Here is an 18,581-nt window from a genome sequence, read left to right on the forward strand (position 1 = left end):
CATCATGTTCTCTGGGAGAGTTTTTTCTGCCAAGACGAAAGAACTACAATGCTAGACAACCTACAGTGTAAATCTGATGTCGCATACTACGGTGATATCGTGGACAGCGCTATAAGAACTTAATCCGTGCCTTCAAGCGTTTTTGTCACAAAAAATATTATTGGCAACAGTCCACAACAAATTCCAATATTAATTTAGCTATACCTACTGTGGCCCCCATCCCCTGTCCACGCCAAGCGGTCTTCAAAGAAAGGATTTTTCAAAACGATAAGTATTTGAGGTTCAAGTTTCTTGGGTCTTTGATGTAAATTAACAATTTCGATCCAACTAAAATAGTCGTAGATGGGTGTTAAATTTTCTAAATCTCGATTTTAATAACATACATTTACGCGGACGAAGTTGCGGGCAACAGCTAGTTTTTATATAAAGAGCGAAGAAACTTTTTCCCCAACCTTACTTTCCGCCAAAACGTCCATAACGACAATTGAAAATTCGGTATCGATATAATAATAAACAGTATCTCATAATTATTGTAGTATCTATGATGTAAATTTTTGTCTACAAATAATTTTAGTTGTACTATGTTTTAGTATTCTACAAATGGAGCAGATTATGGTCAAGACTTCAAGGGAGGCTGATTGGCGGGAATCAGCTGATCGGGTTTGCGCATTGCGCAAATCTACGGGGCGGGCGGGGCGAGCGGAGGGCGCGCGGGGGGCGGGGCGGCGCAGCGCACGGGGTGCAGTGCCGAGTCCCGGCCAGTCGCGCGCCCCCGAGGCCCGCCCGCGACCTCCGCGCCACACCGCGACACCGCATCGGCCGAGCCGCGCTTCCGCCTCACGCCGCCATACCGCAAACCTGAGAGAGAAACGCCTCGAGGGGCCGCCGATGTCCGCGCGACCGCCGACCCCCGAGCCGCGGTAGCCGCGCCGAGCCGCGCAGACCCCGGGCCATGCGAGACCGCGGCGGGCCGAGTGGCGCCGATCGCTCCCCCGCGCTCCCGTGCACTGCCGCCGTGTTATTATGAGGGACGCCGCGGGCGGACCGAATACGCGGCCGACGATGACCGATACGTCGATTCAGGAGATAAACGGCAAAGGGCCGAGGAAGAGGAAAAAGTCTCTGGAGCTCATCTGTGATACCGATGGGAAGGGCGAAGCGAGGGAGGCGGCCGCGGCAGCCGAGCCAGCGGGCGGTGATGTCGGCGGCGCGGCCGAGCGCGTGCAGCTGCTGCATTGGCGCGACATGCCCAAGCACCTGCAGTTCAACCCCTACGTGCTGACTGGCTACCGCCCACTGCAGAGCTGGGGTGGCTGCGTCCGCAGCCTCTTCTACTTCCACAATGAGACCATCAACATCTTGACGCACGGTAAAAAAAACTGCTATTTTATAATTTAGCACATAGCACTCCGGTTAGCGGAGTAAGTACTAAGTTCTTAGCGTAGATAATACCTAATATTGTAGATACATAATTCTATATAGACAGTAAGAATAAAATCAACTTCTACAATCAGTATTTTTTTTGAGGTAATAAATGTAACATAATTTGATATTTAACCTGCAATGGCAATTTTCCAACAAAGTGTAAATACAAAATATCTGTGTTATCCCAATTCCCAATAGGCAAACTTTTTTCTAGAACAGGGGTCACTAATTAGATTCGCTGGGGTCCATTTTAAGAAATGACCTTCGCGGTCCACACATTTCATAAAAAAATATTTATTAAACAAAGGTACCTAATTACTTATTTAAAAAGGTATTTATTTATACAATAATTATTAATTAACAATGAGAAAAGTGACAGTTTTTGCTGCTAATTATCTGCCTGAAGTTTGGAGTGAAATTGGTGCAAGCTTTTGACATTAAGTTCTGATGTTCATCAGTTAAAGTCGAGACCGAAATTTATTTTTAACAAGGTTCATCTTCGAAAATGATTGGGTCCGCACACAATGGGTCGGCGGTCGGGATGCGGACCGCGGTCCGCCATTTGGTGACCCCTATTTCTAGAGTGTGGTGGCCCTTAAAAGTTGTTTCGAATATTTATACTCGTAAAGCATTTATCGTTATCATCTGGTCTAATATCAATTATCATTCATTTAAGTGTCGATTTATATGCCACGCGATGAAGCGGTTTGAGTTTGATCACCGCGAGATCACAAGCAGCATGTATTTTATTATTCTAAGGGCCAGTTTCACCACTTACTGATAAGTGACGAATAGGCTATCCACCAATTAATTTGACAGATCAAGTATGGAGATTGGAGAATCTGTCAAAAAAGTTGTGAATAGCCTATTCGGCACTTATCAGTAAGCCTGTTTCACCACTTTCTGATAAAGTGCCAACAGGCCCGTCTGCACTTACATAGCTTACAATGTCAGTTATCAAAGAGATTTGCCCGTATATTTCACTTGCATGTCAAAGCTCTATAAAACAAAGAATTCTGCAGTAACGTAAATCATGTGAATACGTTTCAACTTCATACCAAATGAGTTATAGCTTTGAAAACGATAAAAATATATTATGCAACTGTCTCTAACAGAAAACCTATGCAGCTTCGTTCTAGATTTTGTAGCGGAAAAACTGGTGCATCGATCTGTATCTACAGTAATTAGCTGTGTATTAAGTTTTCACTGTTATTGGCAGGCCCGATGACTACATTGCTTCTTTAACTTTTAGTTCTAGTTTTCTGAAATTTAGTATGGTGGAGAGAAAACAATCAAACTAGGTTGAATCTGGGAAACAGCGAAATATTTGTATTTTTTTCATCTCTAAGTACAGCGCCGTTTTCCAAGTAATATAGATACTTGAATAAAGTTAAAACTAAACAATTATACGAGTATTATTCCTGTGTTAAGACACCACGCCTTCACTTTCTTAAATAGAGAAAACGAGAGGGAAAATATTATAAATCCCGCAATTTTTAACCCAGTCTAGCGTAAATGGGGTTAAGAATTGAGCACGCAACACAGTAACAATGAGCCGTCAGCCGCAGAAGTTGCGGCCATCCATCCATCAACCTAAAAGAGTAATGAATTCGATTCGCCCTTCGATGGGAGCAATAAGAGTCTCTAATTACACGAGGAACTCACGAAACTTATTTCTTCATATTGTTAAACCTTGGCGCTAATTTAGGATCTATGCTTATGTTGTGGTAAAAGTGTATGGTCATAATCTATTTTTAACCTCCGACAAAAAAGAGGGGTGTTATAAGTTTGTTAGATAACAAGCTTTGCCAGACATGTTAAGCAACAAAACTTACTTAACTTTGAGACCAGTAAGACGTTTAGCACAAACAAGTTTTAAGTACGTGCTGTGTGATACTGCAATGTTTTGCCACTGAAAATTAATTATACTGTGATATAGCCCTACTGGCTACTGGTCTGGGAGCTGTCAATTTCAAAAGTGCCTTCATAGGGTGTATGAATTTCTTTGATGAAAATAGATAGTTTAAAACTATAGGAACTCGAAACGCTCGGTTTGCGTGGATTTACAAAGCCGGAAGTACGTAAAAAAAGAGAAAAAAAAGTGAATAAGTGTTTTGCCCTCACCATGTGCACTGGTTTGCCTAAAATGTATTCAATAAAAAATTTCTTTACCTTTCAGGAAAAAATTACGCAAACCAATTTTTTTGGCCGGAAGAGAGTCAGGCAAGCCTTTTTAAGTGTGTGATGAGGGAGATCATTTTGCCCTCATCACGTAACATCATATTATTTTTAAAGTACCTGGATGACCGAGCTTTGCTCGGTATAGCAAACACTCATTGACTTCGTGTTACTTAATAACGCCATCTGCTTGGTCGTTAAAACAATTAGTTGCTAACAAAATAGTATTATTATTCGCCAATAGATGTCAGGAAGAGTCATATTTTTCAGTTTATAGATTATGGATAAAACACGAATAAAAAGACATTTTCTGAAAATGATTCCTAGCTAGATCGATTTATCGCCCCGAAACCCCCTATATACTAAATTTCATGAAAATCGTCGGAGCCAATTCCGAGATTCCAATTATATATACAGGGTATAACAAAAACAAGTGATAATACTTTTGGGTGTGTATGTGTTCCTTATAGAGAGTTCAAAAATTTTTTTCACTTTCGTATGGGCAAGCGCCCGAACGTCACGAGTTTCCTCATACAAAAGTGAAAAAAAAAATTTGGTCTTTCAGCGCTGCTACTTTCACAGTGAACTCTCTATAAGGAACACATACACACCCTAAAGTATTATCACTTATTTTTGTGACACCCTGTATATACAAGAATTGCTCGTTTAAAGATATAAGATATTTTGATCCTTGCAATTTCTACTACGCAGCCGTAGCTGCTCTACGCAGCCGTAGCCGCTCTACGCGGTGTAGAAACTAGCATTTCTTACCTACTCCTACTTCAGATAGGCTTATTTCTGTGCAACGTGAATTTCTGGTTCCTAATAGTAATAACACATTTCTATTGAAAGTCGAGCAGTTGTGATTTTAGTTAATTTTAAGTCGAATAAAAAATATTATAATAATACATTTTAAGACGAAGGCTGAACATAATCATTACAATAATTGAATGAATGAATGAAGACATTTATTTCAGACAAAACAATGTGCCCATTAGTAGTGTTAGTGTGTTAGTTACAAAATGATAATAATAAATACTTAATAACAAATGCTTATAAAATATACTAAATATGTTAGTGGTAATTGAGCCAAAAGTTTGTGTTAATTTGTGTGTACGTTTGTTTCTTCTTCACGTAAAAGCAACAAATTAATTTTGATTAAATGTAGTATGGAAGTTTAGATTAAGACACATGCTACTTTTAATTCCGCAAAAATACAGTGTGTCCGTGGGATAGCATGTGTAGGCGCCAGGCGGGCTGCGGGCTGCAAAAGCTAGCGTATCTATAAAGACTAGAGATCGCCCAATGGTCGAAATTTGACCCTAATTTAATTATTCTACTGGCTCCCCGTTTAAAGTATTGACTATTTCAGATTTAATAAAAAAAAACATTTTTAATTTGACAACATACTTCAACCATAAACAAAAGAGTATATTCGTATGAATAGGCTTGTCATTCAAAGAGATGGTAGTGTGCACATTGTAGTGTGTGTAATGTTTTATTTGTTAAAAAATGTATGATAAAAGCATAATTAAAAAAAATATTAGCCCGATGCACTCCTTCACCATTTAAACCATAACTGTGCAAAATTGGATTCACATACGTTTCCGCATTTTTCGTCAAAAGGGATACAAAGTTTTTTGCTCGCGTATTAAAATTATCTAATACATAACAATAAGTCGGGTTTTTCTTCCTGACACTATAACTCCAGAACGCACGAACCGTTTTCAACGGTTTTGCATTCGTTGGAAAGGTCTCGGGCTCCGTGAGGTCTAAAGAAGAAAAATCAGAAAAAACTTCAAGAGAAAAGCAGGAAAACAGGGAAAATCATTTTATGGCAAAACAACGTTGCCGGGACAGCTAGTTATTATTATAAACAATAATTTTTGAATTACGAAGCCTTACATTCATTCATATTATGAGACACAGAATACTTTCCTCCAACTCCTCGTGTCAGAAATGGATTCCAACATAATATAAAAAAAATCCTTTCATTTTAATCTTAAATGGTTTTCACTACTCCTTGGTTAGTTACTTACATAAGTATTTGTTGTACATTTAATAGTTCTTAAATCTTCTCTAACGAAGGGTTATTTCTTAGCACTTATTATAATTAAAATCTTCAAAATATTGGCGGGCAGAGTGGATAATTCGCGTTAAGTAAAATATATGTGACAAGAATGCAACCTTCACCTAAATGGGCGTTATGTAAGATCTGGCACCGAGCCAGAGTCCAGATACACCGTGTAGCGGCACTACTGTGTCTCACCTGTTGTGTCACGAGTCACGATTCACGAGTTCACGACGGCTTCTATCTTTCCTTTGTTCCAACTATGATCTATCTATACATATTACTTTTTTTCCCTCATGTCCCTTTGTTCCCTTTAATCTTTAAAACCATGCAACGGATTTTGATGATTCTTTCAGTGTTAGATAGCTCATTTATCGAGAAAGGATATAAGCTATATTTTATTATGCTAAGACTAATAGGAGCGAAGAAATAGAGGAAATTGTGGAAAAAACGGGGAAAATTATTAGTAAGGGCTAACTTGAACGCGCTAATCTCAGGAACCACTGGTCCGATTTGAAAAATTCTTTCAGTGTTAGATAGCCTATTTACTGAGGAAGGCTATAGGCTATACTTTATCACGCTAAGACTAATAGGAGAATGTGGAAAGAACGGGGGAAATTATTTGAATGGGTTTATCTCGCGAACTACTGGAGCAATTTTTATGTTATTTGGCACAGATAAGAAAAAAAATACTCTATCAGTGCTGCTACTTTCACAGCGAACTCTATATAGGGGACCCATACATACCCTTAACTATTATCACTTAGTTTTGTTACACACTGTATTATAGTTAATGTAATTTGCCTTCACCAAACTTTCACCGTGTAAGTTAAGGGTAGAAGTTCGCAACATGTTATTGTGTAGGTATGTATTAGGTACGAAGTCTACTTATGAAATAAAAAATTTAAAAGCTTTTATTAAAATTTATTTTAAAAATAACCCAGCTAGGTGTCGTGATGACCGACGTCCAGTGATGGACGCTGATAACGATAGTCAATACACAAACTAAAAAGTCATTAGTGAATGGAACACGCACGGATATCTATCAAACCCTAAGTACGTTTCGTAGATACGCATCACGCGCGGTCACATATTAATGTATTGATGTCGATGTAATTGGAAAAATAAAACAAGGAAAAGTAAGATCAATAGAAACTCTACCCTAAAGCCTCATTATGGCTATAAATTATATTGTAATACAAAAGTGTCAACTTAAATATTATTACGAGTATAGGTCACTTCCTGAATGTTCATTGTAACATAAATTTAATTTCATATCCTATAATGTTGTGTATCTAATTGTCGGAACAACAATACACATCACGTACTTTCAAAAGTTATAACATAAAAAATAGCCGTTTTCCATCCAAACGGACGTACATTCATGCAGTCAAAGCATTTTGGAGCTTTGACTAGCCATTTAGGACCGCGCCACACCGGAATGGCAGCGGCGAGGCGAGCACTTTCAGTGTCATGTGATTTTAAACTTTATCATCATTATTGTAATACATAGTATCGCTTGAGAAGTCGCGGCCGCCGGCCGGCTGCCATTCTGGTGTAGCGCGGCCCTTAATTGAAAGGACGCACTGTCAAACCATACCCTTACATCCTTAAATATTCTTAAGGAGTAATTAGTATAGATTGCGTAACGGGAAAGAACTGGAAAAATTGCTCGTCATCAACTTTAATGCAAACGTGTTTATTCGGTGTGTTGACACATGAGACGGGCGCGATATTGCGAGTTTTTGTAATATGAACTTTATTTATGAGCTCGTAAGAATGAAAGCGAAACGACGGCGAAATAATGCTAAGACTAGGCCAAAGAAACATTTTGAATATGAGGTCATTTGTTTGGGCTCATTCCCCGTATTGAACAATATATTTGGTATGAGATATTTGTGCTCAAATTACTGCTATTTACTGGGGGAATTATTAAGATTTATATTTTTTTCGGCCGTATTGTAACACAATAATATGTCATACTTGTGTGGTATTTCTTCAGTCTCAAGGTCCTTTAAGACTAAAAAGATGACAAAAGAGACCTTACCCAAAACTTCTTTCACACAGAATATAATTAATCGCTTACTTATGTGTGTGTGATAAGGCCGCACTTGCCCACATTTTACTGTAAGCATGTTAAGTTAGTCGAACTAGTTATAGTACCAATTTGTGAGTAATAAAGAGTTATCTATCTATCTATCTAATCGCGCGGGAACCGTACAACTTTCACTCTTTCCTATGTGCTATCCATATTTAAAGGAATAGTGTAGATAGTTTTCAGTCCAAATTTTAGTAACATATTAAAAACTGTTCAAATATTTATTTGAACAGGTTATTATACTTTTATTGAAGTAACACAAGTAACTTTTGCTATGCAGGCCATTGAGTGGGCTTGCAGTGTAATCAATTAATTTCCGGCTGCGTACAAATATTAAACCTTGAGCATTGGCGCGGCTGCTGAATATTCTCCTAATAAATACTCTTATGGCGCATTTTCACTGGTCGATGCGGGGTGCGGGAGATTTCTGGAACGCATGTCACGACCAATAAAAATGCACCATTAATTGTCATAGACTCCCCGTATGCTGTATAGTGTATACCGTACAAGATAACGACTAACGAAAATGCGCCCTTAGGGCTTTTTGTCGCAGTTTACTTGTAAAAACAAAGCTATAAAGAAGTAAAAATTGCTATTGATGCATTATGTAACTATTTATATATTAAGGTCAGTAAACTTCACAAACATTAGATTCTCACAAAAGCTTTTTAGAATAAAATATATATTATCAATATTCAAGAACTGGTTTAAAAAAAATCAATTCATTGGATTTCACTTTCAGACGCTGATGTTTATTGTTATTAACGAATAACGTAAAAATATATTCTGTTTGTTACAAAATATAAATAAAGATTTTACTTCTATATTCGCGTAAAATACAAAAAAAACATAATCGCAATACGGTCTCGCGTTGAACATACGAGGTTTCAGATAAAATAGGCCAGCATTACATAAACATAAAATATAACGCGTTTGGCATGCTACGTAATGTTTTGAGAGTTTTCAGGGTAAAACGGACACGTAGAGTGCAGCCCCCGTGGACAACTGGCAAAACGCTAACGCTAACGCTAACGCTAGCGCTACAAAATGTATGGATTTGACATTAGTATTCGCTAGCGAAGCGATGACTTATGTCAAATCGCATACATTTTGAAGCGCTAGCGTTAGCATTAGCGTTTTGCCACTTGTCTACAGGCCCAGCTCCGACCATTACGCGACACAAACTTTTATTTCAACCTCGCGACATCTTATGTAACAATGAATAATGCTCGACTCTTCCGAGCTTGTAGAATTTTATCGTGATTTCGACTCGCTTGCACCTTAATCGGAATTCGAAATCTATCATTAATAGATCTCTTTATTATTCAACTATTCCTACTACTTATTATTCAACTGCAAGATTTTCTTAGCACGTTTTTATATTTTGTACTGCTTAAATAAAATATAAATATTTAAAGAAAGTGAAATATGAAACGTTATCAAAGTCCAAACTCCAAAGTCTTTAAAATTTAATTTCGTAGCGTGTCAGATGTCGTAGACGCGCTACGCTCGTGCTACGAGTTCGTAGCGATAGTAAAATCTGCGGTACGCCGTAGTTAAAGGCATTTTTAGTGTCATACAGTTTTATTGACATTATTTACTGGAAATAATATGTATAATAGAATAGTATAGAGGTTGTAAAATATGTTTTGTCAGACTAAAGTGTTACATAAGCGGACCAAACAACACCGGCCAATATACTCTTATATATACTTTTTTCGAGGGTGATATATTTGGTGGTTTGGTGACACACGGGCAGCGTGATATCAAAATAACTACATCTTTTGGCAAATTTTCTCATCGGCTTTCAGTCACTAATGACATGGTAGACTCTCACGACACGGCGTGTATCAATATATGACATATGACAGGATCGATTCCCCTGCATAAGTTATGCACTTCCACGCTGTCAACTCTTTTGTTTGTTTCCTACGAGCGTGACTGGTGTGTGACATTGGGTACGTAAATCGTAATTTGCGGGTTAAGTATAGCCTATTATATAATAGTACACATCGTGTTGCGAGCGTCGTGAGTTATACTTTTTAGGGTTCCGTACCCAAAGGGTAAAAACGGGACTCTATTACTGAGACTTCGATGTCTGCCGTCTGTCCGTCTGTCAGTCTGTCTGTCTCCAGGCTGTACCTCAAGAACCGCTATAGCTATACTTCTGAAATTTTCACAGATTGTGTATTTCTATGTTCGCTACAAAAACAAATACTAAAAACAAAATAAAATTAATTTTTAAGGGAGGATACAACAAACGTGATTTTTTGGCTTTTTTTTCTCGCTATCGAGAATGGCAACAGCAGGGACATAAGTTTTCACAAAAACCTTAATTATAATATATGTAATTTAATAATTAATAATAATATTAAAATAAAATAAAAATTTTAGGGGGGCTCACATACAAAAAACACAATTTTTGGCCTAATTTTACTCTATAACGGAACCCTTCGTGCGCGAGACCGACTCACACTTGGCCGATTATTTATTAGAAATCGAGAACTTTTATAATGTCAAATACCATTGGATAGATTATAATATATTTTCCCCTTAACAAATTATAATATGTACAAATCTACAAGGATCTTTCGAAGGCACTTAGATTTTAATGATAAAAAAAAAATAGCTATATTTAATGGCAATGCATCCTATGTTGTGTCTAAGCTTGCCTTGTACGGTTGTGAATTGCTATATTATTGCTCCGTTTGTAATATGCTATTGTTATGTAGGCATACTATTACGTCATAATTAGTCTTTAATACTTGACCTCTTGACGTCGTCGTCGAGCTATTATTGATAGTTTCTTGATGACTTAGGAAGTCTTTAGTAAGAATAGTTTTGTTGTTTTCAAACTTATAATATGCTCAGTATTCACAATAAATAACCAGTAAACACGGCACCCTAGCTAGGCGTAGAGAGGTACCAAAGGGACAATGACATTTTTTTTCTTTTAGTTGTTTATTCAGGAATGCGTTTGTCAGAAAATGTAACCTTAAATCAATAATAGGTGTTTCATGAAATTACTGTTTAAGACTCCCAGGAGTTATGAAAAGACTGGAAACCCTGGTATATGCTGTAATAGGTGTCGTGCATGACGGAGTACAGAATGACGCAGCTTAGGGCTGTAAATCAATACCAACGTGTCGGAGTGACTTGCATTTAATTACTATTGATGTATGGAATTGCTATGTGTATATTAAATAGATAATCTAACTTTTTAAGACTCCGGGTGCCATCAAAATTCTCATACCGGCGTGAAACAGCGCTTGCGCTGTGTTTCGCCGAGTGAGTGAGTTTACCGGAGGCCCAATCCCCTAACCCCCTACCCTATTCCCTTCCCTACCCTCAACTATTCCCTTCCCTTCCCTTCCCTACCCTCCCCTATTACCCTATTCCCTCTTAAAAGGTCGGCAACGCACTTGCAGCTCTTCTGATGCTGCGAGTGTCCATGGGCGACGGAAGTTGCTTTCCATCAGGTGACCCGTTTGCTCGTTTGCCCCCTTATTTCATATAAAAAAAAAAAAAAAAAAAAAATACAAACGTAATACCAAGATGATTTCCCATTCGAGAATATTTACCATATTTGAGTTATTATTTAGCTTAAGATAGTAATTACCTAGGTTCCTGTACGAAAATTCGCTGCAAAATATTGACATACCAAAAAATAGGAACGATTACAATTTAGTATGTAGGTACTTAAATATTGTAATTGTAATCATTCATATTTTTTGTATGTAAATATTTTGCAGTGAATCTTTGTACAGGAACCTAGGTAATTACTATCTTAAGCTCAATAATAACTCAAATATGGTAAGTCTTAAATAAAAAGTAAATACGTGCAACTATTTTCCTCATGGAACTTGTCCAAGTTGGCCCATGATTATGCATCATTAGAGTGGCATACTTTGATTGCCAATCATAATTGACAATTGTGCGTGCTATTGAAAACTTGCATAGCCTTAACATGCATTATGTAATGTTCATAAAATATATCCTTTAATAGTATTATCAAAATATTTGATCAACAAAATAACCGATAGAAAAATAAAAACTCTTGTTTTCGTCTCGAGGTTCAAATCCGAAACCAACTTACTCGAGTAGAAGTAAATTTAATATTAAAATTTAAAACTTTGTTTTAAAACAACCTATTACGAGTTTTTCTAGCGCTAAACCACGATAATTAAAACTTAATTAGCGGCCAGCGGGTCAGAGCACTCGCAAAGGTGATCTCAATTTTTTTTGCTTTTATACTTTTTACTGTATGTGGAATGTATTGCAATGAAAAAACGCGTTAATTAATGCCGTTCTAGATGTAGTTTCTTATATGTAGATGGTTTAGTTTGCTTTATTTATTAATTATACCACTCGATCTTGCTTGCAATTTCGTTTACATGTAAATTCTAAAATCTTATAGAAACTGTGTTTCTTTGTCCTTTACTCAACCCAGATATTTACCAACGAATAAATAGGCTATGACATTTTTTCGGGATCGTTAAAAAACCATGCAGTATGCAAGTATGCAAATACATATAATCCGATGTCTACTCATAACCCAGTGGGACGGAAGACATAATATTATACATTATACAGTACTAGATGATGCTCGCAACTTCTTTGCGCCAAAATAAGTATCGTGCGGCAGCCGTGCTTATGATTTTCTGGTATAAAAAGTATCCTATGTCCTTTACCGGGACTCAAAGTATCCATACCAAATTTCAGCAAAATCGCTTCAAGGGTTTTTTTTTTTATGAAATAAGAGGGCAAACGAGCAAACGGGTCACCTGATGGAAAGCAACTTCCGTCGCCCATGGACACTCGCAGCATCAGAAGAGCTGCAAGTGCGTTGCCGGCCATTTAAGAGGGAATAGGGTAATAGGGGAGGGTAGGGAAGGGAAGGGAAGGGAATAGTTGAGGGTAGGGAAGGGAATAGGGTAGGGGTTAGGGGATTGGGCCTCCGGTAAACTCACTCACTCGGCGAAACACAGCGCAAGCGCTGTTTCACGCCGGTTTTCTGCGAGAACGTGGTATTTATCCGGTCGAGCCGGCCCATTCGTGCCGAAGCATGGCTCTCCCACGTATAAAAGGTTTAGGCGTAAAGCGGTAACAGACAGACAGACGGACAGACAGACTTACACTTTCACTAGTATGGTTATAGTATTAGTATGGATTTTAAGCTTTACTTCCTCAATATACAGTGTGTAACAAAAATAAGTGATAATACTTTAGGGTGTGTACGTGTTCCTTGTAGAGAGTTCACTGTAAAAGTAGCAGTGCTGAAAGACCAACGCTGCCACTTTCACAGTGAACTCTCTACAAGGAACACGTACACACCCTAAAGTATTATCACTTATTTTTGTTACACCCTGTATAGTCGTGTGAGCACCAGTAGTGAGTAGTGCTTAATGTGATTAGTGCTCGAGATCGTCCTCGCTCGCAGTCGATTTAGCACGTTTCCGGCGACCGGCATACATGCACGCCCGGATATTGGACGTCCTGTGGATGGCCCTGAACACTATATTACCTACAATCTATTTTCTATTCCCGAAGATAATAAAGCGAACAGATCGAAACACTTTTACAATCTTTTAGCCGACTTCTAAATGGGGTGATCAGCAATGGATATAGTTTTTGAGAAAAATATAAAAAATCACAGTTTAAATTATACGGGTTACCTTTTTAATCACAAATCTTAATTAAACATGTAGTCATAGCAAAAAATGAGAAACTAATAGCTAATAGGTACTTAATAGTATCACTATCTCTGTCAAACACATAATATTGAGCTTCATAAAAGTTAAGTTGGGTGTACTGTACAATTACTATTATTTGCTAATTAATTATTTTGCAATTTCTTTAAAACAGTCAATAATAGTGTGAAAGAGTTTTATAAAATGTTAGTACTAAGTAAAATAACAATGAACAGCATGTCTGATTACGTTATTTAATTATAGCTATTTTTAAATGTTCAACTTTAACGTATAGAGGGCAAGGATGGTATTAATGTGTATTTATTTTTATTTGGGAACTATATTTTCTATCACCAAAATTTATATTTGTCATCAAGTTGTATCACCTAATAAATAGATCTATCGCCACGAAATATTTTCGTTCTCAGATAAACAAAAATTATTCCCAGGTATGAATTATCAAATTAATGTTAATATATGTGTAAAATAAGAGATCGATAACCAGTAAAATTATATTGCATTACATAAATATAAACTTCGTTCTTATAATAACAGTTTTGTTACTTAAATAATAGCTCTGTGCTCAGAATGGTAGATCTGTCACCAAATAAATCGATTATCGATCCCTGACTGCGACTCCTTTTTATTTGATATTTTGTCACCAATACAGTAGTAACATTTTATTTCGTTCAGATATTAAATTAATAGTATTCGTTACCAATTTAATACATCAATTTATAATTTTAATGAAAAAATGATCAAAGGGGCGGAGACAAATTGGTGCGCTTTAAAAATTGACCAATCCGGCCTCAACGATGGGTAGTAGGTAACTAGGTTCGATTTTTTTTATTATTTTAACTTTAATTAAGTGTTTTATCTGCTAGCCATAAGCTAGCTATTTTAAACCAGCGCTGATTGTTCAGTGGTAATTATTTTAAACAATAAATATTGATTATTTTGACTTTAATTGTTTTATTTACTACTCTGCTAAAAATTTTATTTAAGTAAATATAATTTATACTACCAGTGGAAATTTAGAACCCTGGGAGTCTAGTTAAGTAGCAGAATCTTTTGGTTGAAACGATGATGACAACCCTAATTTTTTATTTGAACTTAATGCAATTTTCTAGTAACATAATATGATTTATTGGTGATCTCTTTAAATTGGTTTGCTTAAATACTTATTAGGACACACCTATTATAATACATACAAAAAACATTTATTTGGTACTAGACCTTAGGATATATATATATATATATATATATATATATATATATATATATATATATATATATATATATCTCAGGATTTTAGTTGATTTATTGTGGAACTGATTTTGCATTGTTTGGTGACTACATTTTGGTGACAGATCTACTATTTTGAGGACAAACCCTATTATTTAAGAAACACAAAACTAATTAAATTGGTGATAGCTTAAATGATACCCTTTTTATTTTATTTTACTGGGAAAGAAAACAGTAATTTAGTACCAATATGAACACATACATAGCAAGAATATACAGTTACATTCTTTTCTTATATTTACAAGGTGTAACAAAACTAAGGGATAATACTTCAGGGTCCTGTTATACGCCCCAGCGTCACGAGATTCCCCGTACAAAAGTGAAAAAAAAAATGTTGGTCTTTCAGCGCTGCTACTTTGACAGTGAAGTCTGTGAACTCTCTACAAGCAACACACACTCTAAAGTATTATCACGTCTTAGTTTTGTTTATTTATTTATTTATAAGGCATGTCAACAAAATGAATACAAGCTTCCTTAAATAACTAACATTTGAATACTGAATATGGACCTAAGTCCATATTCAGTATTCATGTCAATTAAAGACATGCACAACATTATTTTTTAAAACACAATGCAACATTAGTCAAGACTTAACAGCTAGAAAAGTTAATTTACAATTAATTATTACATGAGAGAATGAAAATTACAAGAAAAATTAGACAATGTCAGAAAAAAATTAATTTACACACAAAAAAAAATGTCCAAATAATATAAAATGTCCAAATTAACATGTCAATAAATTGCAATTATAATTACAATAGATACTTAAAAAAAATACGTTATTACTCAATAGTTACATACATCAATTAAAGAAATGTCAAATGTCAAAAAAAAAAAATAAGTATACAATAATTATTTATAAATTAAAAATGCAATGAATATTTATTAATTTAGCAACATAAAATTTTCTTCCTAAAGGTTGTGGAGCGATCATGAAAAATGTCTAAATCATATACTTTATGCCAGATGTTACACTCTATAGATAGTTACAAGATAAAATAAAAGACATTTGAACAAAACTCAATTAAAACTTACATAAGGTTCAATGGTTTATGGATCAAAGCCTCACAATTTCTTCATTTTTTGGAACAAAGCACTGCACTACACGAGACGGTAAACGAGGGCTCCATCAATTTACACATGTGTTCACACGAGCGGCGTAATTTTGTCGAGCGCTTTTGGAGCTTTTAATTTTTAAACTGGAAACTCCCGCATATTGCTTTTTGTGATTTACGTAACATTAAAAGCTGCATAGATCGCAGCACCGATTCATGTACAGCTGATATGGAATATAAAGTACCGTTGTTATCGATATAAAGTATAAACAGTAAAACATTAATCGTGATTCGTGGCACTGATTCTGAAAATAATTTGGCTGAAATCTGTGAAAAAATAATATAATTTTACAGCAAACCTTTTTTAATTTTTTTCCTCTGTTGACTGGATTGTTATGGAATTGCTGAAAATATTCAGCCAATGTACCAACATTACTAATTCTTGGTGTTCAGAATGTCATTAGCATACCTTGTGGACGACAATTTTATTGGCATATCAAAGTCGTTCTGAGATTACGTAAGAGACTTTGTATAAGCTAAGAAGAATTGAAAAAGAGTTACAAAATCTAATTTTTGTATATTCAGTCTTTTCGTTTTTTTTTTTTTTAATTAGTTTTATTTATGTGATTAATGATAATACGAGTACAATTAATACATTAATTCCGAAATTATAATATTATTATAACTTAATTTCTTGGTGACAAATTATAACTTGGCACATCTTAGTAACACAAAATACTGCACAGGGAGTAAAGGAGAAAATATATTATTATATGAAGAAAGTCCTTCGAGCATTTACTTTGTTAGAATTTGGCAGAATTCCAACTCAGTTTTGGTAGCAAGTAATTCTCGTAACGAAAGTATGCCGCATGATATTATTTGGGTAAATCTTCACTAAAACGGCTAAAGCTCAATTCTTAGAAGTAGCTTTATAAGAATTTAAGTTTCGTTACATTAATATACAACACATATATTATTATAATGCGGGCTCCACACTCGCGGCGCGAAAGCCCGCGTAGCTTAGGTTGCGAGCCGCTAGTGCGGAGGGTTTCACAGCTTCGCGTTCGCGCTTCGTGGCTTTCCCCGTCCGGTGTCGGTTTTTTGTCCCGCGAAATTTTGATAAGCACACTATGTCAGAACTCAGAGCAGCAGCAATAATGACTTCAACGTTCATTACTCAAATGCGTGAATGTAAAATATGCGAAGATTGCGAGTGTAGAGGGTCCTATTTATCCGCGTCGTGTTCATGGCGCGTAGCGCCCGTGAATCGCGGCCGCAAATCACGCCGCGAGTGTGGAGCCCACTTAATGTTTTATATTTGCCAAATAAGGCAGACAAATATTATGTCTTTCATGCCCTAGCAAGTTTTTTACCACTGACCTTCTGGGAAATATAGAGAAAGTGGGAAAAATGAAGGAGAATAGAAACTGCTTCTTCTCAGAAAAACAATGTTATTTGAACACTAGTTCGAAGTGGAGATAAGAAAGCGACACTCGGAAATGAGTTTCGTCGTACATCTTTCCATAATGTCTGTCATGATATCAATAATGTAAATCAATTCGGCGTGCCACACCTTGCGCACGACCTATTTACATTTTTTATGTGTTATCGTTGACACCGACTCACAATAACCGAGATAAGACTTTCTCAGGCACTTATGCCAATAAATTCTGAATAAGACGACATATCGATGAGTTTACAGTAGATCCGCGGTAATTGGACAAACTTTTTGTACGGCCGCGACGGATTAGCAAATTAGTCGGATTATAGAGTACTACCTATTTTTACACATTACAAATTACAATACCCTAAAATCATAACGATAAGGTTTTATCTAATAATAGAGATCGCCCAATGGTCGAAATTCGACCTTAGTTTCAACGACATTAAGACTACTACCTTTTTGTAGAAAAATATGGACTCAGCTGATCTCAGGCTGGCCGTGTAAGCATTGTCTAATAGTATCTGAAGATTCAATAAAAAAAACTATAATCCATTTTCAATTTGTCAACAGACTTCAACCATAAATAAAAGAGTATAATTCGTATGTATAGGATTGTCACTCAAAACTCTGTCATTTTTCCTAGTGTGTGTGTTGTAGTGTGTGTAATGTTTTATTTGTTAAAAAAATGTATGATAAAAGCATAATTTCAAAATAATATTAGCTCGATGCACTCCTTCACCATATAAACTATAACTGTGCACATTCACCTACGTTTCCCCATTTTTCGTCAAAAGGGATACAAAGTTTTTGGCTCACGTATTAATATATAGATAATACTACAAATCATTTTCCGAAAACTATATGTACTTATCAGCGACTTGTAAATTGTAACCTTTGTTTTAGCTTCGTGGTTGTAACCATTGTAACCATGTAGTTCTATTGCATGCATTGTAACAAAAAAAATTACGTGCTTAAATAAAGATTGACTACAATGATATTTATTTACCTAAACTAACCAGTGATATGCAGTCGGAACACAAGGGGTGCCGCCTAAACTACATAATTTAGTCCTTGTTGTCTAGAATCTTGTTATAAACCTAAATAAGCAATTTTCTGAATATAAATATTTTTTTTATTACTTTAAAATGGCTGCAGTTTCTGAACCCATCGCTATTAAATAAAAAAAACGCTCTTATTATTTTTTGATCAATTTTACCTAATGTAAAAAACCTACTAGGTCTCCATGACGCTCGACTGACTACACAAATAGCACCCTCCCCTCCCCTATACGAGGCGAAAAAAACACCAATCGATC

General features: G+C 36.1%; 1 protein-coding gene across 1 annotated transcript in view; it reads left to right on the forward strand.

Annotated features, from left to right (window-relative positions):
- The first annotated feature begins 753 nt into the window (after positions 1-753).
- LOC121725415 (progestin and adipoQ receptor family member 4) overlaps positions 754-18,581 on the forward strand; it is a 54,032-nt gene continuing 36,204 nt past the window's right edge. The window contains exon 1 of the mRNA XM_042112390.1: positions 754-1,369. Coding sequence (XP_041968324.1) covers positions 1,024-1,369 — 346 coding nt within the window. The 5' untranslated portion in view covers positions 754-1,023. The remainder of the gene's footprint in view (positions 1,370-18,581) is intronic.

This window comes from Aricia agestis, chromosome 3 (genome assembly GCF_905147365.1).
Source record: "Aricia agestis chromosome 3, ilAriAges1.1, whole genome shotgun sequence".
NCBI lineage: Eukaryota > Metazoa > Arthropoda > Insecta > Lepidoptera > Lycaenidae > Aricia > Aricia agestis.